This window comes from Uloborus diversus, chromosome 4, assembly GCF_026930045.1.
Source record: "Uloborus diversus isolate 005 chromosome 4, Udiv.v.3.1, whole genome shotgun sequence".
Lineage (NCBI taxonomy): Eukaryota > Metazoa > Arthropoda > Arachnida > Araneae > Uloboridae > Uloborus > Uloborus diversus.
The window spans coordinates 19,315,985-19,342,159 of NC_072734.1; the positions used below are offsets into that span (position 1 = coordinate 19,315,985).

The 26,175-nt window shown below is 34.0% G+C and overlaps 1 protein-coding gene across 2 annotated transcripts in view; it reads left to right on the forward strand.

Annotated features, from left to right (window-relative positions):
* Positions 1 to 26,175, forward strand: part of LOC129221533 (filamin-A-like) — a 112,966-nt gene that overhangs the window by 70,537 nt on the left and 16,254 nt on the right. For both annotated transcript variants that reach the window (XM_054856024.1, XM_054856025.1), the window contains exons 8-15: positions 4,542 to 4,670; positions 6,510 to 6,776; positions 8,162 to 8,299; positions 8,958 to 9,206; positions 9,990 to 10,160; positions 10,256 to 10,471; positions 11,425 to 11,622; positions 12,575 to 12,747. In XM_054856024.1, the coding sequence (XP_054711999.1) occupies positions 4,542 to 4,670; positions 6,510 to 6,776; positions 8,162 to 8,299; positions 8,958 to 9,206; positions 9,990 to 10,160; positions 10,256 to 10,471; positions 11,425 to 11,622; positions 12,575 to 12,747 (1,541 nt within the window). The remainder of the gene's footprint in view (positions 1 to 4,541; positions 4,671 to 6,509; positions 6,777 to 8,161; positions 8,300 to 8,957; positions 9,207 to 9,989; positions 10,161 to 10,255; positions 10,472 to 11,424; positions 11,623 to 12,574; positions 12,748 to 26,175) is intronic.

Sequence of the window (26,175 nt, forward strand, 5' to 3'; positions counted from 1 at the left end):
TGAATAATTATATTAACCAGCTGGTGGCGTGATGGTTAGGCGCTGGTCTTCTACGCCTGTGGACCCGGGTTCCGACCCGGGGTGGCCAGTCGGTGGAGTTTTGAGATGCAGAAATCATCAGTGCCCATGTCGTATGATTATGCGGCATGTACAAGATCCCTAGGGTATTCGTTTGGCTTAGAATTCAATAGGCAAAATTAAATTCCTAGTGCAATTTCGCATCAAAGAGAGTCCAGGTGTCTCCATCTGGTGGAAACTGGGCGTCAAAAAACTACTGTGTCATGCATCAGCGCCTTAATGGTGACACATGAGATACTGATGCATTGTTGGTGAGCGCATTAGGTCTGGTTATGGCCTAGACGCCTCTTCAGGTGGGTCTCTTATACAGATTCATTGGAAACAAAAAAAAAATATTATTATTAAATTATGCAACAAAACTTTGTATAACTCATAAAGTCATAATTGCATGTAACATGGTATAGTTTTACAAAGTACTCAACTTTTAACCCTGATTTTAAAACTTTTAAACATTTAAATTAAAAGTCAAGAAAAATACAGAATTATCGCACAGCAGTTACAGTAAAGCTTTAGTTACTGTGTGATTTTTTAAAGCTAAGTTTTTAAGATTTATCACAAAAATATAATAATAATAATAATCGTGTTAATATTTTTCAAATGAAAGAAATAATAATAATAATAACTATCCGATTTTGATGACATTTGAATTGTTTGTACTTTTAAACTCTTTCGATTTTTTTTTCTTTTCTTTTTTTCACTTAAAGGTTAATTTCAATGAAAGCTGAAAACAATGTGAACTGGCGACCACTTGGCGATACAGTGCCAAATTATTGTCTACAACTTCAAATTATTGACAAATTTTACGGCAAAAATGAGATGCCAAAACCAATGCCAGTTTGACGATATTTAGCAAGATTCTCATAAAACCCATACTGTAAAAGTTTGTGTAACTTAACTCCGTAAATACGGTGGCAGCATTCTGCACTTTGTGTAACCTTATTCCGGCATATATAGCAATGGAGTAATTTAACTGATAAAACTGGCGTAACGTTATAAGCGATGCGTAACGCTACATCAGTTTTATCAGTAAGTTACTCCATTGCTATGGAGGCAGCTAGCTGCCACCGCTTTTCTTTTCTTTACTAATAATAAAGCTGAAAGTCTCTCTGTCCGGATCTCTGTCTGTCAGGATCTTTGTGACGTGCATAGAACCTAGACCTTTCGGCCGATTTTCATGAAATTTGGCACAAAGTTAGTTTGTAGCATGGGGGTGTGCACCTCGAAGCGATTTTTCGGAAATTCGATGTGGTTCTTTTTCTATTCCAGTTTTAAGAACAAAATTATAATAAGATGGACGAGTAAATTACGAAATTATCATAACGTGGAACCGCAACATGGGCACAAGCCAATTGGCGAGATACGAAATTATCATAAGTGGAACCGTAACATGGGTACAAGCCAATTGGCGAGAAAATTCACCATCTATTATTTGTAAATACACAGGCGAACCAAAAGACCTTTTAATTTATCTATTACGGGCAAAGCCGTGCGGGTACCACTAGTACTGAATAAAGTTGCACACATTTTTTACAGTGCATTTTAAACAGAGACAATTTCCATTTCGATCCTTAAACGGTCCCTTGGTTTCCTCTATACTGGTTCGCAAAAACTTAAAGGTTGTAAGTAATTAAAATGTTATTTTACTTACTGCAGACACTTATATTGTATTTTTGTTCCTTTTACACGTTACATTAAGTTTTTGTTGCTACAATTTCAGCTTTGAGACGCAGCGAAAACATCTTTTTTTTTTTTTCTTTTAACTATAAAAGTGCTGCTCTCTATTTACCATATTTATGCAAGGTGTAAGTGCCTTAGAGCTTATAAAAAACTAAATTTAAAAAAAAAAAATACATTTATAAGAAGTAATAATAAAACACGCGTACATGGGTACACGAACCCTTCGAGTTGTTAGAAAAACATTCATTAAATACTAGGTGTTAAAGAAAGTCGAATCAGATTTTATTTTTTCCTTTCTCATTTCAAATAACAAAATTCTATCCAGTACAACAAAATTTTGAAACAAGAAACCTTTCTTAATATTTCTGCATTTTTGGCAAACCTCTTTCATAGTACATTTTCCTTATATTTAGTTACTTACTTGTTTAACTAGTTGCGTACTCAAATAAGCAATTGGTTAATTAATTAAATTATTGTTGGTGGCTCATATCTCAAATATTAATATTTTTAAATTAAATTTATAATTGTTTGAAAAAATATTTTAAGTTTCACACGAGATTGTATAAATGATTCTTCTTAAATTTTGAAAATAACTAAATAGAAGCGGAAAACTTACATGTTAAAAAAGATAGTTTCCATTTCAATATACCTTCCCGTCGATGTAAAAAGAAGTCACCATTTTCAAAAAAATATTCTGACTTGACTCATTCAATCATAAACGGTTGCAATCGTGCAATATTTAGGTCACTCCAAATTGCTGTGAATAATGTCCATTCATTCTTTTGTCATTGTAAACACAGTATCATTTATTGATAGAAATTGCAATTTAAAAGTAAGTAATGAGAAGAAATTCACACTAAAAACTTTCCAATTTGTAACCAAACTACTTAAAAGTGGAAGTCGAATATAAGTTACAAAAACTAAAATGTTTGATGATAATTCCAACGAAGGGAAAATCTTTTAATCTAAATAACTGCAAACGATATTTTAAAAAAAGTTTATTTCATAGAATTTGTTTTGTACTAATGTCTTACTGTTTAACATAGTTCTTAAGATTTAACCTTTTTATTTCCTTTACTTTTGATTTATTTATTTATTCATTCATTTATTCATTTTTGCAATTTTAGAGTTGTTCAGTAATAATGAGGAGGGAAAGAATTTAAAAATTAGAGGCTAAAAATTATGATTTTTTATAATGGCAACAATAAACTAAACATTTATAACGAAGGAAATGTGAAAAGTATTATCCTGCTTTATTCGCAACTCCAATAAACTATAGGGGGCGCTGCAGCCACTGTCTAATGGCGGATGCAAAAGGTAAAACAAACGCATGCCGTAACTTATAACTGGCTTTGACGCTAGGTGAATGACAGACTTTTTTTTATCGTGTTTGTGGGGAGCTTTCGTTTCTATTCTTCTGAAATTACATTACGCCACAAACTGTCTGAAGTCTGTAATATACCCCAAAGAAAACACGTGGAATGGAATGTTTTACTTTTTTCTTTAGTATTATTAATCAACTCAAGGTAGCGTATTCGAGCTCTGGAGTTGCGAATTGTCAAAGTTAAAAGGTTGAGCGTAAGTGCAAACACTTACTATTACAACACTATTAAAAAGGGTTCAGTTTTTTGGTTTTTGAAAAATATCACTGAAAACACAAAATACCTATAAAACTTCAAATATTTATTTTATAAATATGTTATTAAATATATTTTTAAAAAACAATCTAATGAAATGAAAGAAATGTATGTTTCTTTACTACCCACTTACCCCGTTGCATTATTTATTACCCATCCCTTATAACTATTTACCATATACATATTTAAAAAGGTTAAGGGGAGGAGGAGAAAAGAAAAAAAAGGAGAGTTTTGCCAGATTAAAATCTGCGGTCTTAATAGGATAAATACTTCCGTACTTCTTTATTTTATTTTATTTATTTTTATTTATTTATTCATATTTTTTTTTTTTTTTTTTTTTGGGTCAAATTTCTAAACAAATCCTTCATAGAACTTGGCCGCTCAATTGCACCTTATGAATAACTATTTTTCACATTATTTTTTTAAATGTTACAATATGGGGTTTAAATGAGGAACTAGATAAGAAGTATTTCATGACTTTTCTTTTTTAACATATTCACATGTAAAACAATGGGGTCGCTTTCAAAATTTTAAAAATATTTTTTCTGAGAGAACATGCTTAAAAACATAGGATCTAACCATTTTTTAAATAATTTGTTTAAGTTTAATATTTTTAAAAAATTACTTAAATCGTTGAGTTTTTATTGTTTACATTTCTTGCCGATGACATCACAAGTATGAAATGCCATTCTTTGTTGCCATTCACAGAGCAAAATATTTAATTCGCATCTTTACTCACGTGTATTGGCAACGATACGGTTGATAGCAAGCGTAGAGCGCAATTTTAATTCGCTTCTTGATTATCATAACGTGGAAAAGCGGTACGAAATGCTCCAAAGGGCATCATTTGTGACGTCATCAAGACCACGCCTTGTCTGCAAAATCGGACGTTTTAAAAAAATACTTAAAAAATAACTGTTGGGAAAATGAAAGAATTTTCTGAGTCCATGTATATTTTTTTTTTTTTTTTTTTTGCTTATTCCTATCAATTTCAGTGACTAGAAGTACTACTTTTGATTGAAGGAAACAACCCCATTCTCGATAAACGCTCTTTATGTTTAAAAAAGCTTTCATTTGTTGGAATTTTGTGAAAATGATTTTTTTTTCCATTGTTAGTTTAAATCTGTCAAAGGTTTTTCTTTCATCTAGGCAGTCCATTCACCGTGAAAGTTACTGGACCTGGTTCAAATATCATCCGAGAAACTTTTAAGAAAAAGATTGAACAAGCACCCATTGTTGACATCGGACAAGAATGTAAACTTGTTTTCCGCCTTCCAGGTTGTTTGAGTTTAAATTCATTCTTCAGATTTATTCTTTTTCTTAATATGTTTTGATTCAGTAAGGGACTGCCATAAATTAGTGAAAAATTAACTTTCAAAAAATTGGTTTTTGAATGTGCAAAAATTTACTTATGATTGCCACCTCCTGGTTAAATGGCAGCAGATTGATATTGTTTTTTAATCATTTTTTATTATTCAATGTGGTGAAATGTTATTTTAATGCATGTAAATGAACAGTTCGTAGAATGTATCAGAATGTTAAAGACTTTTTATACGATTCATAAAATTAAAAAATTTACTATGCTCGATACTTATTTAGAATTTGTTTTCTCACTGGAATTGTATGTGTTCTGAATTCTGCTGGATCATTTTTAGGTAAAATGTTAAACTATAAACCTTAACTTCAAATGTACTTTGAATCATTTTTCCAATTTGGAGGCTTTGTACGCACTACAATACATAATCATAGATGAAGTTACTTCACGCCAGCTAAAATTTACAAGCTCAAATTCATTTACCATAAAAAGGAAAATTCTTTAATTGCACAGGAATAAAATGTAGGGACAAAGATTATTCGCATTACGAAAACAAGAATCAATTACAACTTCTCTTTTTCTTCTATCTTGAATCAAAATAGGTTTTTGAGAAGCAATCTGTCATATATTCACACATTTACACGCACACTTCAAAAAGCAACCGTACGGATTTGATGTTATTATACGCCACCTCACCTTAGAGACCTTTAACAAATTTTCATATAGAAAGCTGTCTTAAAGACATAGACAACTTTGAAGTTATTTTAAACATCCTAAGTTAAATTGTTCACTTTGAATAGTTAAAAGCGTAACTACTTTGACCTTGCAGCATCAGGATTTGATAATCGGGATGTTAATAACAAGTCTTGTGGAATGTATTAACGCACAATTATCATAACCTGATGCTGCAAAACCAAAGTATAATCTTGTTCATTTTCAAGGTTTCAAAAACACCATCAAGAGCAGAATAAACAATTAATTTTGACTGGTAGAAAAAATAAAAAGAAAAGACGATTGCATTCTGTTCAAATTGCATTTCTAACCGTGAAGAGAACAACCCTGGCTCCAAAATGACATACACGATTTACAAGCACCATTACTATTCGTGGAATTAGTGCCCTAATGGAATGCGGGCAGCGTTGATTCGACGGTGTTGTACTGTTGACCTTTTAATTGAATCTAATAGTTGAAATCCTCATATACATAATAACGAATGATCGAGTAACGGTCCTGACGTCATCAACAATGAAACTCGCGCCACTGCATGATAATTTGGAAAATATTGTTTGGTGATGCTTGACATGCAGGAAAATGCTTTATTTTGACAAGGGTGAACTGAATTTGGTAACTTAACTGTTTTATTGGTTAGAGTGATTTTAAGCGAATAAAGAAGCGAAGAAGTGATTAACAATAAACGCTATCTACTGGAGTTGAAGGTTAATCCATTGAAGTTAGGGTTAAAATTTCAACTATCAAAATATCAGCCAGCAGGCAATTTCCTTCGTTAAGATGTAGAAGCAATTTTCACCCGTCATACCTTGACGGGCAACTTTCTAGTTCTTTATGATAAATTCCAACATCTTAGAAAATATTTCGGTGATAATATTCTTCATTAAACTGAATTTGTTTAGAACTTTTTCATTGGGTTTTAAGGTTCTATTTGCACTGTCCTAATGTGTTTATTACACATGAGGACATGTTTGCTTTTGTGATGTAATCAGTAATTTACTCGCTGAAATGCTCCTAAACACATTCCCATTTCAATTCATTTTCATTCATCAACTCTCATTTCATTCCTCCAGGAACCAATGCATTCGACATGGCTGCCAAAGTAACCAATCCAACCGGAGTAACGGACGACGCAGTTATTGTGGACATGGAAGACTGTCAGTACGGAGTCTTTTTTTCTTCGAAAGAACCCGGTGTCCACACCATCAGCGTCAGGTGCAAAGACATCCATATCCCGGGTTCGCCGTTCCAATTTACTGTTGGTTCCATGCAGTCTTTTGGAGCACACAAAATGCATGCTGGAGGTTTGGGTCTGGAGCGTGGTGGAGCGAATGAGCCATGTAAGTAAAGAAACATAATATCCCAAAATTTATAGTGTTCTTTCTGTTTTATAATATGGCGGAAAGTTAATCAACAGAAGCGGAAAACTCCTGCAAAGCAACATGCATGTCTTGTGTTGAAGCACCTGAATCATAAGTTAAACATAAGATCACATCACGTAAATAATAGACCGATTAAGAACAATAGAACCAGTGCTATATTTTGGCTCTTGTAAGAGATGTCATGACCTTGAAGTATTTCATTTCTTCTCGGCGTGACCAAGCAGTATGAGGAAGCATTGCTATATAATTACTCAGTTATATTACCATCACATCGTGCTCTTAGCGAGGAAATCGTATATTTCTCACAATTTCTTGTGAATCTTTTATTCTACTGGGTTTTCTTCGAGCGTGCTGTATATTTTCGAAAAGTATATCTTTTTGGTTCTAAAAACGAAAGGAAACTCAGGTTTGGTCTTTTAACGTTTTCCAAGGGGCGGCGGAGAGCAAAGGGTATGCATTCAATGCATTTTAAGGTAAAAAACAAAATACGTGCAACACTGCATTATAACATTATGTTTGTAAATTCTAGGAGGCAATTGATCATCATTGTCCTCTTCCCCGAATCCCTACAATATAGGATTATTCTGAACTAAAAAAGGAGTAACTTCGGACGAGCATATTCGAATTAAGGATGTCCAAAATTGTATTGTTCGCAAAATGTACAATATAGGTTCTTAATGTGCAACAAGCGAGTTTTTTCTATCAGAATTCATCATATCAGACCCAAACTATAGTTTCACACCGAATGCGATAGAGGTAAAACTTTCGTAGTAAATATTTTGAGCATTTCATTGTAGTACTTGTCAATCATCTGCTTACATTACATAATGAGGCCGTGGTGGCCTGATCGGTAAAGCATCGGACTTTGTGACCGGAGGGTCTTGGGTTCGATCCTCGCTGGTCGAAGATCCACCGTCGTCATTAATGGTGACTGGGCGACGTTAAATATGCTCGTGGTCACAATGTCCTCCAAGTGAAACGATACCTCCGGGAGTGCTAGACCAGAAAGTTATTCATCTTCTAGTCTGGTTCTAAATTATCGAATTGTCCGTAGATAGTGCTGCCCTCTATCGTGTTGTCTGAGCCAAATCGGACTTTCACCTACAAATAGGCGCTCGATTAAAACGGAAGCCGTAACCTCTCTGCTACCCAGACTCGTATTCCCGAGTGGCATAAGTAACAACAACACATTACATTATTAAAAAAATATTATTTCCCTGAAAGGAATTAAACTTTCTACTTGCGCAACTTGTAAGACGGAGAGAGCGAAATAAACTTATTAAACTTATTATATCTAAGATCAAGTTCATGGTTAATAAGAAACCTTAATTGCTCTTTTACAGGCGAATTTAATTTGTATACAAGAGAAGCTGGACCTGGAGTCTTAAGCATGTCTGTCGAGGGACCATCGAGAGCAGAAATTAGCGCCAAAGATATTGGTGACGGCGCTCTGTACGTTATGTATAAAGTCACCGAACCAGGTAATAAGCCTTTGTAAATCAATTGATAATGACTTCCGAATAATCAAGCTTAAAAATCAATTTGTCACTACAATTTCATGATTGCTAGCTATTTTTTATGATGTCTCAATGTTTTATTTCTTAAAAGAACTGATCCAGGTAGCACACTTCATTTCGTAAACGCTGTAAAATGGCTGTTAACGTTGTGACAACCATTTTTAAACGTTTTAACGTAACATGTGCCACCTAAAAACGCAATGTTTTGAGCATCTATGTATTTACCATTTAATGGTTAAAGCTGTTGAAATTTATTAGTGCAAAAGCATTTTCAAGAAAGAACTACAGTAAAAAGTTCTTCAGGATTTATTCAATTCGTCATGGGAAGCAGGTTCTTACAAAAAGTTAGTTCCCGGATAATTTTTCGTCATATTCTTGATCTACAAACAACAAGTAAGAAAAAAAACAAACTTTTATTCCTTTTGAAATGCAAGTTTATTCCCTGAAGTTATATAGACCACTATATAATAACCAATAAATTCTTCCGACGAAGAATTCTTAAAATGACTCTTCCAGCGATTGTTTTTTTCTACATGACTTTCATGTTCACTGTAATATCGCGAATGAATTGTAATTGGAAATCTATCACTATTTAAAAAACATTGAAAACTATATTTTGCAGGGGAATACCGAATCGGTATTAAATTCAACGACGAGCCTATTCCTGACAGTCCTTTCAAAGTGTACATCCTTCCAGAAGTAGGAGACGCGCGAAAAATTGAGCTGGGTCATGTTCCCGATGCTGGATTGCAGGTAAACAAGCCCATAGCCTTTACGATCCAGATGAACGGAGCGAAAGGCCTCATCGATGGAAAAGTAGTCGCCCCCTCTGGAGGAGAAGACGATTGCTTTGTCTCGCCCATTGATGAAGGTAATTTCAACTAGCTGTTGATTGATTGGTTTGCCTAATGAAAATTGATGAAATGTTTTCTCTCTTCGACTAGACCCATTCTGAAGAAATTAAATGTGAGCTTATTAAAAATGTTTGCTTTCATGGCCACTCGGCACTTTTTGGAACTTTTAATAAATTTAGACCACAGTTTGAAGCTGTCTCTAAAACTTAAAGAGTTGATTTAGAGGTTAGAGAAACACAGGGCTCAAATTTGAGCTTCTCTTGTCAAGAATTGAGTGCGATCATTCCTGAAAACCCCTCTGTTTGCACGTGGTTTCAGTTCAACAACCCTGTTAGGTTTGAATCTAACATCCATGTTTTGAGAAACAATTGCGGCACAAAATATTGGTATGCAACTGGCAATGAAGCTCCCAAAACATTGAGTTAATATTGAAAATAGCATAAATAAAGGAAAATATTTCTCGAAAAAACATGAATCTTCATGCCTAATGCCATTTAGCTCATGGAATGGAAAACGTTATTATAACTCTTCGAATGGAACATTCGTCTCGTAGGAGGGTATAGTTTAAGGTTAGTAGTTTAAGAGGCGCTGTGCGTGAAAACTTAGTCGACTTGAACACTTCAAGCATATGATATCAAAAAGTAAGTAAAAATGTCTCTTTTAAGGTATGTTATCTGTTTTGAATGATCTCAAACAAAACTGCTGAATGTTAAACTGAAAACAAAATGTTCACCCGAAGCTCATATAAGTTAAATTCAGTTTTCCGACTTTTTTTAATATCCTGACTATCATTCTCTTAGATTCGTGGGCATTACGATTCATTCCTCGAGAAAACGGAATACACCAGATTCATCTTAGGCATAACGGGACACACATCCCCCAGAGCCCTTTCAGAATAGTCATCGGGCACGATGATGCTGATCCAGCAGCAGTACAAGCAACTGGGGCTGGTCTCAAAGAATGTAAATCAGGTTTGTGTCCCCATTTTGTGTCATAAATCATGATAGCATGCTTCGTTATTTATACAAAACAATTAGCTTTGAGACATTCACTTCTTCATTCACAGGTGTAAAGACCGACTTTTTGATTAACACTTGTAACGCTGGATCGGGGCAACTAGCGGTCAACATCGAAGGTCCGTCCAAAGTGTCCATGGACTGTACAGAAGTGGCAGATGGTTATGAAGTTCGATATACTCCTTTAGCTCCAGGAGACTACTTTGTTATAATCAAATACAATGGCTATCACATTGCAGGAAGTCCTTTCAAAGTTCATTGTACAGGTAATGTAAAATAATAAAGATTTAAAAGGATAACTCTCAATGAAAGCAAAGCAACTACTATATGCTTTTCAATAAAAAAAAACGTACTTAAACAACGGCCCTATAACTTATAATAAGTCTCAATGGAAAGACGGACATAAAACGTAGTTCACCGGCTTAATTTTTATAATGAAGAGAAGAGAACAAAAAACATTTTTTGATAGGAGAAAAATGCTTTCTAAAAAAAAAACCACTAAACACATTTTTTGAGAATTTTTCGAAATAATATATAATTTTTTTTTCTTTTGTTCTTGTACCTTAACAAATTATTTCAACTTCCTTTAGGGGAGGGATTCTTAACCTCTTGTTTAGGGGTTCAGTGTCGGTTTGCGCAAAAATTTGACTGGTCCATAAATCTGATCTAACTTGTCATGTTTTGTAATATATTTGTCTACTTTCATACCGCATTTTTAGGACCTAGAATCCAAAAAATCATGGCTATAGTGATGAAAGGAGTGTTTTTTCTTATTTAGCTGCCATGCTGTAAAATAAAACGAGAAAACATGAATGCAATGGTTTGGTCTTGTTTTATTTTACAATGCTGTAAAATAAAACAAGAAATGAATGCAAGTAGTAGTAGATACATTTATATAAAAAATGAAGAATCAAAAAATATTTCTGAAGATGCTGTTATTGTTGTCGTCCCCCCCCCCTTTTTTAACGTTTATTTAGTTATTTATCTATTTTGTAGCTTAATACTATAGTATAAAAACCAGAGAAAGTTTTACATTCATTGTTTCAAGCACGTTTCAACATGAATATGATGGATGTTTATTTTCAAATAAAGTGCTCTAACGTAATGACTCAAACATAAAAAAGGAAGGAAAAAATATATAAATTAAAAAAAAAAACAGCACAGAGCACGTTATTGAAATCTAAAAACCCTGATATTTTTATTATTATTATTATTGCAGGCTTGGCTGTTGCTGAACCAGGAGCAAACGAATCTTCTTCCGTGGTGGTTGAAACCGTAGTCAAACAGTCAAAGCACAAAGGAGACCAAATGCCGAGGTTCCGGTCAGATCCGGCGAGAATCACCAGTAAAGGACCCGGGCTCAAGAAAGCAATTACGCATAAAATGAATTCATTTCAAGTCAATTGCCAAGATGCAGGTGGGTATAAAAACGACTCATTTTTTTACAATAATTCAAGTTTTGTAGAGTTAATGTTGCAGATTTTCCAAAAGCATAGGAAAATTACTGTACATTACGCTAAACATAATGTTGAAATTTTAGACTTGGATGTTTTTATTGTTAAACTGACTGGAAATTCCCAAACTTTGGAGCTAAGAAATTCCTGTAAATATGGAGGGAAACTTATATTGTTATCATGCAAAAGGCTATTGTTAAAAGAAAAGAAAATACACAGTGACATGATACATGCTTTAAAATTTTTAATTCTAATAAATGTTTTCGGTTAAGGTCATTTGACATATCGTAGCCTCAGAGCAACAGTAAGATAATCTTAGCTGAGATTAGATAGTTTACTGTTGTTTTGAGGTGACGATATATGATCCTTTTGTAATGGTGTAAAAGTATTTAACACTTTAGTATTGTAGTATGGTCAGTAAATGAACAGTTAAGCTCAATTTCATCTTAAGAAATTCGTAATACATATAAAAAATTGCCATCGCGTACATTAAAAACATTTTTATTGATGTGTGTGGTTATTAAAAAATGTAAAATATGTTATGGCTTTGCTCCAGCTTCTTCTGGGGTTTTAAATGAAAAGTGGTACCGCAACTAAGCATACCTGTAAAACTTTCTAGTCAATTCTTTTTTTTTTTCTGGATTTGTATAGAAGGAAGTTGCTACTACCAACTCATCCAAAAAATACTTCTAAAGCCTTTTTTTTTAAACACTCGTAAACGTATATGAACTGTTTATTCATTGGACGGACACCCTTTTTAAGAAATTTTTAAAAAATCTTAAATGTGGCGTTCATAACGGCACGCCTATCACTTGATTTAGTTTGGCACAGCACTTAGAATTTCTCGCGTAAAAAGCATTAATGTGTAAAATATTGTAGTATGAAAGTAATAGCTACCTTCTCTTCTGTTTTCAGGAAATAATATCCTCTTTGTATCTCTTTATGGACCCAAAGGACCGTGTGAAGAGACCCACATAAAGCATACTGGCCGCAACATATTCAACGTGTCTTACCTTGTGAAAGACAGAGGAGAACATATTCTCATAGTAAAATACGGCAACGACCACATCCCTGGTAGCCCCTTCAAGGTCGAATGCACATAATTATTATTTAATACGAATATAGAACAGTTTTCGTATATCTTTGCATCCAGACATCGCGCAATTTTGTACGCTTAATTTGCCATATGTACACCAGTTGATCAAAAATACCTACAATTTTTTGCATGTTTGAATAATTTTCAATGATATTATCGCACACATTTATGACCAATACCATTTTCCTTTACAATTCAAGGTTCAGTTATGATGTGATCTGGATGAAAGGTATACTTCAAACAGTCGTTCAATGTTTTTAATTTCCTTACATCCGAAACCAGTTTTATTGTACTTCTACACTAATGGTAAAAAATGAACTGGTTTAAATGCCTTCCACAAACAACTTCATGTTAAGAGCGAAAAAAAAAAATGGCATTTCATTTTTGACCAATGGGAAATTGTTATATTGATTTCAAGTATGCGAAAATCAAACTTTTTACTTTTTATTTTTTTACCATCTTAGCTTCGTTATGTGATACTTTTCCTTTAATTTTCCTCAAACATACTGGAACGAAGTACATTGCGCAAAGACATGAAGTTATTTGTGGAAAGTCATTGATTTCCAATGATAACTAAATGACTTATTGAACGAAATGTCTTCCTTCCGATTCATTATTTAATGACTTATGAAAACAGAATCAAGGGAATACGATCTGCTGCATTTGCTTTCGTATCAACACTATGCAAACATGCTTAAAAATAAATTTCTTTACTGATTTCGACGAATTCCCTTTGTTAATTCTAAGTTTAAAAAACCCATTCGCAGTTTCTACTATATATTATTGCTTCTTTAATGACATGCATGACAGTAGCAAAGGTATTGAATAAATGTTAAAAATAAAATTGAATTGTGTATCGTACCTTCCTACTAACTTTAAAATTGTGAATTGATTGTCCTTGTCCATATAAGTTCCTGTCCAAATTTTCTAACATGTTAAATATCTAAGTTCCTTTATTTATATGTGATCCCAACCCATGTCTTATCCCTTTTTTTACAAAACACTGACTTTTTAGAATACTGAGCCTAATACAGAGTGCGGTATAAAGATTTCTCACATTTAGAGAGGTGACTGCGTGTGTTGCATTGAGAGAAGGGAACTGAGATTGGCCTCATGGCAGTTATTTAATCTCAACTGTCATCCGTTTATTTTTTGACGTGGCGATAAATAGATAATGTTTTATTCACCTTTTTTTTTATTCAGCTGCCAGGGCACACTGTTAAAAATTTTCCGGAAAATTTACGGTAATTGTTACTGGCATTCACGTTGCCAGTGACTATTACCGTAAAAATCAAATGTTACTGAAAAATTTTACGGTTTCCTCGGTAGGCCACAGCAACCAATTGGCGCTGGGATGGCTTATTTCTCCGGTATAAATTGCCGTAAAAATCAGCGATGATGTAAGTCCGCCATTTTACAGTAACAAACACCAGAAAATCTTCCTGAATTTTTAACAGTGCAGTGGGGCTTTATCCTGTTGTCATGGCGCTTATTTTACCCTTTAATCGAGACAATCCAGTTTGAGCACTCATTCTGAACCTCAAAATCTGAAGCGAAAGTAGACATGTTGGTTTTTGTAGGCAGTGACACCATCATCACATTTCTGAAAAAGTTATTAAAGGCTAAATAACAACATGAGACCAGCCTCATTAATCCAACCCTCAGCAATCCGCACATCCTCTAAATGTGAGAGATCGTTTTGCCGCTCATTGTACGACCCTTAACTTGTTACCAGGAATAACAACCGTCTTTGAGAAATCCATAATTTCTAAGTAACAATCTGTTAAAATGAATTTAGTTATATCAAAGCCAGAGTTGGATATTACAACAATAATTTTACCAAACATGTCTAATAATGTTCTAAAATATATTTCCCTCGTCTTTTACGTGGACCATGTGGCCGGTAATGAGTTTGATTACATCAGAGAAGCTTGGATTCAGTCCTCAAGCAGGAAAAAGATTTTGAGAACTTTGTTGCTTAAAAAAAAAGTACTTTTCATTTGACTATCAGAACTCGGGCATCAGAACTCCCATCTTCTCATATTTAACCCTCTGGACTTTCATTTCCCAAAATGAGGATTAATCACTAGCTAAGTCTGTTGAGAAATGAAATAAAAAAGATCATCCTGTCTTTTACATGCATTTAGCTTTTAAAACAGTAAATGTACTAATTGATGAAAGAAAAATATTCTATAACATATATTTTGCTGCTTTTTCTACGACGGCTATTTTGAATAAGTGCAAAATGTTAGGTTTTTGATAGGCAACAAAACTCTAGCATTGTAGTTGCAATAGCAATCATCAAACATGCAGAAAAGAAAATGTAACTTATTTATACTTAAAAAGTGGAAAACATATTAGACTTTATGTAGAAGACAGTATTCTTGTATTTCAAAATAAATGTTACCCATTGTATGTCATTGTGTTTTTTATTAACCCTTGCTTCATTATACATGACAGCAGTGTCTTTACCATGCTTTTATCACAAAGCAATAACATTAATCTCTTTTCTTTTTCTTTTTTAATATTTTTGCAGCCATTACTTTCAAAAAATAAAGTGACCATAAGTTAAAATTTAGAGCTATTATTCTTACTGATTGTATTTTATGCTGATGGTTTTTAAAAGTTCTTGTAGTTATAAAGTAGTTAAAAATGATGCAAGCATAATTTTTTCAAAAACGTATTAGAAACGATTTGATGCCTCACATGACTTCCTTTTGCTCCAATTTAATGTCATTTTCCCGTTATTGGTACTTTTATTGTGTTCAATAGTTTACTCTCTAAATATCACCAACAGTGGCCAAATTGAAACCAGATTTAAAAAAGAAATCGCCCAAATTTGGTGACAAAAATTTGACGACAAAAATACTGGTGATATATCGCCAAGTGTCCGCCAAATTGTAACACCACTTGAGTTTACATCGAAATTAACAGTGATTTCCACCCAAAAAGGGACAAAAGACCCCCTTAGAAACACTCGAATGCAACCAAAAGGAGAGGTGCACAACTAGACCCCACTAGAAGTCAACGTACCAAATTTCAACTTTCTAGGACATACCGTTCTTGAGTTATGCGACATACATACGCACATACGCATATCCGCACATACATACATACGTACATACAGATGTCACGAGAAAACTCGCTGTAACTACCTCGGGAATCGTCGAAATGGATATTTCACGTGTGTATACGTTCTTAGGCACTTATCCACGCGTGGTCGAGTCGAAAAAAAAACTCAACATTCATTCGGGGGTGAGCAAAATGGAATTAAGGTCGATTTTTGAGTGAAATTTTTTTCGCGAATACAATACTTCCTTTTTTGTAAAAGGAAGTAAAAAGAAAAACATGGGTCTGGTAAATTGTGCAACTAAACCATGGGTTATAACCAAAAACTTACTGGTCAGATTAGATAAATGAGGTAGTGAAAGAAGCAAACGGATGTATTCGGCTTCTGCAAAGTTTTGAATAAAACGCTTTCAGTGGGAAAATTATAGGCGGGCTTTCATTGAGAACTGTTTATAAATCATGCTGTATAAAAGCACCTACCAGGGCTACTATTCAAATCTCTTGCCCTACAGCAAAAAAGATGCGAATTTCTCGTCCTACCATTTGTACTTTTTGCTACCTTCAAATTTCAAATTTTGACGCTTACATCGCTTTGCTTCTAGGACCTAGGTGCTTCAAAACCGTAGCTTATAAAATGTCTATTTTAGCAATACTGAAAGATAGAAACTGAAGTGGAAACTGATATCCTTTATTATGAGGTTCAACGTAGAAGAAAATCGTAACATACACACTCAGCTTAGAGGTTCTATAGTAGTTCTACAGAAACGACTTCCAACTTGCGGCAAATGGGCCGCATGCGAGGTTCAAATCTAACCGAAAATCGTTTACTGAAAAAATTTTTATGTAAAATTAATCATGCTCTAAATTTCGGTAGAATACAAAAATTGCTAGGAAACATGACAAAACAAGTTAAATTGTTTCTAACTGTCCCAGGAAGGTACATTATGTATGGTGTGCAATGGGGCAAAAAAAGGGGGGAAGTAAGGTCAAATTTTCGTTCTAAAACCGTCGGTTTTAGCAATTATTTCTCATCCTAGTACGATATTATGTATGTTAATAAGGACTATGATAATATATATGCATATAAGGACTCTTCCACATAAAGTAAATTCTGACTACACTATAATAATAGGGTGCTAGAAAGTGCTCAACTTGCGTAGAAAAAAGTATGGAGAAGGAAACTTTTATTGGAAAATGTTTTTAGAAACGTTCCACATGAAAAATGAACACTAGTTGAAATTCTACGTTATGGATCTACAGGAAAGGAAAATATAAAATCACTAAACTTTGGCAAAAGACCTTTTTCACGGTGCCATCCTGCAGCAGGACCGAATTTAGGGTATGGCAGGCGGGGCTACTGCCCCGGGGTCTCCACAACAAAGGGGCCCCCACAATAAAATTTTTACAAAATATCCTAACTTTCACGGGTCAGCAAATTTTACGCTTTTTCTCCCAGACTTTTTTTTTTTTTTTTTTGTATTTCTACAAAGAATGCTTGCACAAAAATAATATTATTATCGATATATCAGAAAGCCCTGATTGCAAGTATCCATTTACTATCAATTTTTTATTTGATCGAGCATTTCAGTGGCATATATATATATATATATATATATATATATATATATATATATAATTCATTTAATTTTTTATTTGTGCCTATGAGTTAAGGTTAAGGAGAAATAGAGTAAGTAAAACAAAATCCGAAAAAGGGTTAACTTTGCAGGTCATCCTTACAACTTCTCGCTTCTTAAGCTCAAAAATTGAAAATTATCTGACGAAATGACTTGAATGGAAATTTTTTGGTTCGAAAATATCAGATATATACATATATACCAAAATATTCAGATACATATCAAAGTATCGGATATTTTCGAAAATATGATGATCTTTTCGAACCTTGATTAGGGACCTCCATACCTTCGTTGCCCCGGTGCCTCCACACTTCCAAATCCGGCCCTGTCCTCAAGCAATGGCTACACCAACACAATTGTTATTGTTACAGTTTTAAAACAATGTCCTGTGTAAATGCATAAAAATCTACAGGAAATCATTTATCAGGAGTCTCACATAAAATGACAGTGAATTAAAAACATAGTCTACATATGGAGAATTAAAACAAAACTATTACAAAGAACTAAAACCAGAAACATTACGGAGACTGCAATTTAACAGGAGAATCCCCAAGACTCAGTAATTTCACAGAAACACACATTACAGACTTTGTAATGTGACAGAAATAAATATAGAAAGGGAAGAAAAACGAGAGTGTAAGTCTTACCGTAAGTCACGTGGTAAACTAATTGGAGCTGCAATCGTTTACCTAGCCCGGTACCATTTACTGTAAAATTTTCCTGATTTACACTCAACTCAAAATGTCTTTTCTGACCCAGAAAAGTTTTTTGTCCTATTGAGTACATTATAAAAAGTGCTTAGTGATTTTAAAAAAATTCTGTTATTTTGTTTTTAAATCAATAAACATGTATGCCTATCAAGACAAACCAAACAGAGAAGATCTTACAGTCATTGCAGCCCTGGGTGATGGCGCATACCCCTATAGTTGTGGCGAACCTAACCTGGCAGCATAGCGAATTCTACACAGATCCAAGTCACAACATTACGACGCTACCAGGTTAGGTTTGCCCCACCGATGATTAGCTAATTTTAAGACCGCGCATTTGATAAAAATATGTATTCGATCTATTAAAATAATGTGCGTTTGCATTTAATAAGCTATTACAAATGATTCAATGTCAGTTAAGATTAAACACGTTCTGAAATATGTAATAGAATTGTTTTGCTTTTTAAAGGAAATAATAATTTGTAAAATGATGCAAACAAAATTATGACCGTACTGTTTGGGATAATGATCCGAAAATGATAATCATGACAAAATTAATGTCTTGTTTCCTGGTTTTAAAAACAGCAGAACTGCGGCTCAGAACTCTGCAATGAATTTCGATTGTATATTCATTGAAATTTGGATCAGAATTCTGCTGAAGAAAATATTTCAACATTTTTCTGCCTTTGGGGTTCTGAACTCCCAATTTTCGTATTATTAGCTGTACTCGACTGAACCAATGAGTCTTCATTTCGGGAATATATATTAATGCATGTATGTCCCCTATACAAATCCAGTTTATGTCGGATCTCGACCAAATTTGTCAGGGCGGTACTTGGGCACCCGAGAAGGAGAGTAGGGGGAGGGGGGGAGGGTTCGAATGCCAAAAAAGTACTAAACCGTTTCAAGTTTTAATTTTAGGACCCGAAAATGGCATTAATTGACTCTTTCTACCCAAATAATTATTCGATCGTCTTGATTACAGTCTTATTCGAAAGCCGACGAAAAATACTCAAGAAGTATATTTACTTCCTTAGGATTTCAAAAACACTAAGGCTGTAAAATCACTAGGAGAAAAGTGTTAGCATATTTAAGTAAAGGAACATCAATATTAAATCGGAAATGCATCGTCTGTCGCGAACTCAGTTTTAATTAGCGTGAATAAAATAATTGAGAAGAAAAATCTGTTGCCATTTTTTTCTCGACTGTGAGCAAACAAAATTCTTGCTTTTGTTTTGAAGCTTTTCCTGAAAAAGGAGGATTTAAAATTTTTCCTTTTTGGTTATTTTTCCGCGATCTGTTCGGAAATTTCAGATTTTTTTTTCCTTGTTCAAGCCTGTTTGTTGGACACGCGTTACTTGACATAACTTTTATTTTCGAAGTAGACCGTGCAAAGCCAGGCGACGCATCTAGTGCATCATAAAAACAGAATAAATCCGTTTTTTCGACAAAACAACCCCATTTTGAACTGTTTATTTTTCACCGCTTTCGGTGTAAAATACTTTTAAAATGATCTCTTACTTATGAAGTTTGATATGGTAAAACTCACACGGGAGAAAGTTATAGCGTTGTCACAAAAAACACCTTTCAGAAATGATATATATGATTTTTCATTTTTTTTTTTTTTTTTTTCAACAACATACATAAGTCAACTGTAAAGTAAAATTACCCACTTATTGGAAAATATCCTGAACGCCTCTAAAAGTTTTATTATTTTCATCCGTCATACCATCACGGACGATTTTCTAGTTCTTGAAATAAAAACATCCTGTGTAAATATTTTTTTAAAAAAATTATTTACACTTTTATGCTGATTAAATGTGAAATCACCATAAATTACTGCTTAAAAAGTATATCAATAAATAATCACAAACCCAAAAAACTTATATAGCAAGAATGAAAAGTTGGTAATAGCAATAGACGTTTATTGTTGTTTGAAGCAAAGTTGGAATTTTAGCAATGTCGCAGAATTAGTTCGCAGTTCACTTTGCGATGATTTAAGAGACTTGGCAAAAAGGTAACAAACACTGCAATTTTGGCGGAAGAGGTAGATATCTCATTGGCCGGGTAAGTGGGTCCGTGTTAGTTTTACCTCTTTCAGCTGCCATTATCCAGATACTGCATCGCCTGCTATGGTTCATTGAGCTGCAATGGGGTTGTTTCCTTCAGTCAAAAGTAGTACTTTTAGTCACTGAAATTGATAGAATAAGCAAAAAAAAATAACATGGATCCAGAAAATTCTTTCATTTTTCCAACTGATATTTTTTAATTAATTTTTTAAAATGTCCGATTTTGCAAACAAGGCGTGGTCTTGATGACGTCACAAATGATGCATTTTGGTGCATCTTTCTACAGCTTTTCCACGTTATGATAATCAGGAAGCGAATTAAAATTGCGCTGTACGCTTGCTATCAACCAGATCGTTGCCAATATACTTGAGTAAAGATGCGAATTAAATATTTTGCTCTCTGAATGGCAACACAGAATGGCATTTCATCATTTGTGATGTCATCGGTAAGAAATGTAAGCAATGAAAGCGCAACGATTTAAGTAATTTTTTTTTCAAATATTAAACTTAAACAAATTATTCAAAAAATGGTTAGATCCTATGTTTTTAAACATGTTCTTTCAGAAAAAAATACTTTTAAAATTTTGGAAACGACCCCATTGCTAAAAGGCTACTTTTCTGCAAAAGTTTTAAAGAAATAAATGTGTCGGATAGGACCTTTTTTTTTTTAAAGGTTTTTTCTTGCGTTAAAAAAAAGGGCCACTATCCTGCCTATGTGCAGGTAAAGGGCAGTAACTGCAAATTTCCCATTTTTATTTTTTTGCGTTTTTGTCATCCTATTGTACGTTATCTTTACTGTACAAGCTCGCTTATTTGGTTTCCACTGTAAAAAAGGCGCGAAAAAGACGTTTAATTCCAATATTTCCATATTGTTAGTATTGAATCCGAAACGCGTTTCTTCAAATATCTCGAAAACTCATTTCATCAGATACTGCCGTTTACCTGCACACGGCCGTATTATCCTTCTATGCAACTTCGAAGAGGGAAAGGCTAGAAAACCATCTTTTGTCGTCCACTGATGAGACGTGTTCATTGATTAGGTTGTTGTACAATTACATTATTCATTAAAACTCTGTGGTGAAGCGAAACTTCCCAGCTCCGTCTTTTTTAGACTTGTCATAAATCAAATTAATTTTTGGAGGGAATTGAATTGAACATAGTCACAACACACAAACTATTTTATTTGTTCTACACAGTGATACATATAAGATGGGCAGCAAATTTGCCCTTTCTCTCGAATAGAGGTCAAAAAATATGCCATGAAATGCTATCCCGCTATATGGTCAGGAATTTTTTCCAGTTATTACATGACGACTGTCTGTAGCCATATGATCTCAGGCGCTCTCTGGCATCTGCGCAGCAGTAAGCAATCGCGGAAAGCCCTATTACGCAATGGGATGGTTTCCTTCAGTCAAAAGTACTACTTTTAGTCATTGAAATGGATAGAATGAACAACAAAAAAAAAATAAAAAAATAATAATAATAATAACATGAACCCAGAAAATACTTTCATTTTCTCAACTGTTTTTTTTTTAATTAATTTTTTTAAATGTCCGAATTTTCAAACAAGGCGTGGTCTTTATGACGTCACAAATGATGCACTTTGCCGCATCTTTCTACTACGTTTCCACGTTATGATAATCAAGCAGCGAATTATTCTATTCTATTCAGAGTCACAACTGACTACAACTGTATTTATGTCGAGGACTGCATACTAAGTGCCTTGCCTCCATTATTTTATATACCGATAGATGGCAGCACCATCACCGGATCGAACAGTTGAGAATTTAGAACTAGTCCAAGAGCTAATAGCTACCTGGTGGCAGCGAATTAAAATTGCGCTTTGCGCTTGCTATCAACCATATCGTTGCCAACACGTGAGTAAAGATACGAATTAAATATTTTGGACCGTGAATGGCAACACGGAACGGCATTTCATCATTTGTGATGTCATCGGCAGAAGCGTTCAACGATGAAAGAGCACCGATTTAAGTAATTTTTTTTAAATATTAAACTTAAAGAAATTATTTAAAAAATGGTCAGATTCTGTGTTTTTAAGCATGCTCTTTTCGAAAAAAAATACTTTCAAAATCTTGGAAACGATCCCATTATGGAGACTAGTGTTCGCCCAGTGGTCGAAATTCGACCATATTGATAAATGAATATTTAAAAAAACTTGAATGAATTTAACTATTTCCAACATTTTTATTTCTACTCTTACTCATGTTTACTGCATATCGGGGGGAAACGTACAATTTTTATATGCGCATACAATACCAAACAGTATTAATTTATTCCAATTTTACTTTTTGTCTGTTAATTTCAAAATAAATGGATGAAAGGGAATATTTCGGTAATGGGGTCGTTTCTGAAATTTTAAAGGATTTTTTTTTTAATTTTTGAAAGAGCATGCTTAAAAACATGGGTTTTAGCCATTTTTTAAATAATTTGAAAAAAAAAATTAATATATTTTTCAATTATTTTAATCCGTTCGCAGATTGAAATTCATTTTTTACGCTTCTGCACATTGCAGCAAAAGCGATGAAATGCCATTCAATGATGCCATTAGCGCGCATCGCAAATTATCATAACTTGGAAACGCGGTTGACAGCGAAACGTAAACATTTAGCACGGCAATGGGGCAGCGCGCCAAAGTACATCACTTGTAACGTCATAAAGACAGCGCTTTATTTCCAGAATCGGACTTTTAAAAAAATAATAAAAAAAAACTGTTGTGAAAATAAAAGTTTTAAATAAATTGTTTAATAACCCGACTAAGGGAACAAAAGGTAAAAAACAAGTTTGATGGTGTTGATTACTATTAGTCTTATTAAATAAAACCAATTTTTTACTGTTTCAATTTTATATCAGCTTCATGTAATAGCAATAAATTAAGTTTACCATTCTTGTATACCAAAATAAAATGCTTACCGTAAATTACTCACGCTATTAGTTTTTTCCCATCTTAGATTAAAACGGAAAATATTTAAATAAAATAAAAGATTAAAAAACTGAAACCTGACTACGGCAAAAAAAAAAAAAAATCCTTAAAAGATAAGAAACAAGGTAGGTGCTGTTTAATATCATCGTCCTAATGAGTAAAACCAGTAATTTGATAGGTTAGATATTCCTATTTATTTAGTTCTATTGAAATCATCTGTCACTTTCGCATTAATAACATTATAATTCAATTCAAATACCGTAGTCGTGCGGTATAGTAGAACTGTAGTTGAGAACGCACGACAACGGCATTTAAATTGAATTTATAATGTTATTAATGTGAAAGTGACAGAGGATTTCAGTAGAACTAAATAAATAGGAATATCTAACCTATCAAATTACTGGTTTTATTCAATAGGACGATGATATTAAACAGCACCTACCTTGTTTCTTATCTTTTAGGTTTTTTTGCCGTAGTCGGGTTTCAGTTTTTTAATCTTTTATTTTTTTAGAGCTACAATTTCCGAGGGAGTGCTCCAAACCTCTTCTTCCCTACTATTATCAAAGACAAGTAGAATGCATCTTTAAGACTGCAAATTAGAAAATTTTCTTGTTTCGGGCCCTTGAATCACTCCTCCACGTCACATCACAGACAGAGCGTATTGAACTCCGTTTTTAGAACTACAATTGCAGAAAAAAATCCGCCGGACAACCCTCGAACCATCCTCTTCTGAATATTATTGGACATAATGTTTGTGTTTTGAACGTTTCAATTTCGAAAAACGGGCGTGGGGAGGGAGTCGTTTCCGCGCGCATAATATTACGAAAGACAGTTAGAATGCATTTCTAAGATTACAAATAAAGAAAGATTTCCTGGGATATGGGCACTCAAATCTCTCCTCACTCAAACATCATCAAAAAGATCGTCTAAAACTGCATTCTTAGAGCTACAAGTTCGAAAAATAGACAAGAGAGCGACACAGAACCTCTTCAATCCTAACATTACCAAAGATCGTCTAAACTGCGCTTTCAAGACTAAAAATTTCGAAAAATTTCCGGGGGAGAAACCCCCGGACCCCCTTTACTTCGGAGTTAATACTTTGCTCAAGGTTTGGTTCACATCGGCTTCCTTTTAAATCAGAAGTCCTATACAGCCGCCACAGAACAAACAGTATTTACATAAATACCTCTTTGAGGCGACGATTAATACATACATTTGTTGAGAAAAAAGGCTGTAACCTTCTTAATAATTTTTACTTTTATGGTAAGCTTGTGTCGCCTAGTAAAAATTCCATAAAAAATGCTCTGGAACTTCTCGAAACAGTTGACTCGACTTAGATTAAACTGATGCATAAACGAACTGGCGACGACGATCTTACTCATAGCGCAACTCGCGGCGTATGACGTATAACCTCATCATTTGCATTTCGGGGCAGAGACTCTCCATGCTCCCCCGCGTTGGATGACAATGCAAAATTAAATTCTTCATATGGCAAGGTCACTATTTTGGTAATTGATCGTTTGATGAGGTTTTCACTTCGACGACTCTCACTAAAATCATCATCTCCAGGGTAGACTTAAGTTATACGGGCGAGGCACCAATGCAGGGGTGGCCGGTTGTCCTCCCGCAGCAGCACTAGTTGACCCACTTTGAAGTTTGAAGTCACCTGCTTATGCCACTTGCCTCTCTCTTGCATCTCTGTTAGGAAATCTTAAGACCATCTGTGCCAAAACCTGTTACAAATAGATTGAACTACCTTCCATCTGCAAGAAAAAGCAGAATTAGTTTGAGCTGAATATTGTTCAGGAAAAGGCAGAAGGGGTAGTAAAGGGGTTTTTAATAGGTGCACCTATTAAAAAGTGCCCTGGTGTAAGAGGCTCTAAGTCCATCGGGTCGGCAAACAAAGGAGTTAAAGGCCTGCTATTTAAACATGCTTCTATTTGAATCAATAAGGTTGAAAGTTCTTCGAAATTAAGAATAGCAGAATTAGACACCTTAATTAAATGCTTTTTCATAGACTATTTTGGATTCCCATAATCCCCCAAAGTGAGGAGTAATGGGAGGGATGAAATGCAAATTTATGTTTTCTTCTGTGGCATAATTTTGAACTTCTTCTGAGGAACAAATGAGAGCTTGAGCATGTAAATAAATTCTTGCGCCTTTGAAATTTGTAGCGTTGTCACTAAAAATATCAAAAGGCTTTCCTCTTCTTTCAATGAATCTGCGAATTAAAGCCAAAGAGGCTCACGTGCATAAATCCGATACACCCTCTAGATGTATTGCTTTAGCAGTAAAGCGCACGAATAATGCGATATAGCTTTTCAAAGTTATTTTTGACCGCTTAAGATTAGGTTTTGTAATTACTGGACAAGCGAAATCTAATCCACATTTTGAGAAAGCTCGAGCAGGCTTTTCTTTGGGTAAATTTCCCATTAGCTGCCTTGAGTTTAAAGAATTAGCTTTTAAGCATACGATACACTTTCGAATAATATTTTTAACAGCATTCCGACCTGATATAATCCAAAAATTTTCTCGAATCAAAAATAGAGTTGTTTGAACACCAGCATGCATAGCTTTCTGATGAAAGTGCTCGATTAAAAGTTTTGAATAATGATGATTTCTTGGAAGCAAAATTTGATGTTTTTGATCTTCATGCAAATTTGAATGTTTCAGTCTGCCCTTAACTCTTAGAATTAAATTTTCATCAAGAAAAGGACTGAGTGATAAAAGTTTATGTGTTGAAGGTAGTGATTGGTTTTTTTTTTTTTTTTTCAATTTACATATTTTTAATTTAAATTCTTCATCTTGTACAATTTTAATCACCCGAGAAATAGCTTCCGATTTTTCTTCAGATGTTAAAAACCCTAACTTGCGCTCTTCTGCAATAGTTTTACAGTTCTTTATGAACCTCAAACACCAAGCCGTAATTCTAATTAGTTTAACATAACTTGAATAATTTTGAATGAATAGATTTGACCCTCCAACTTTCAAACAACTGAGT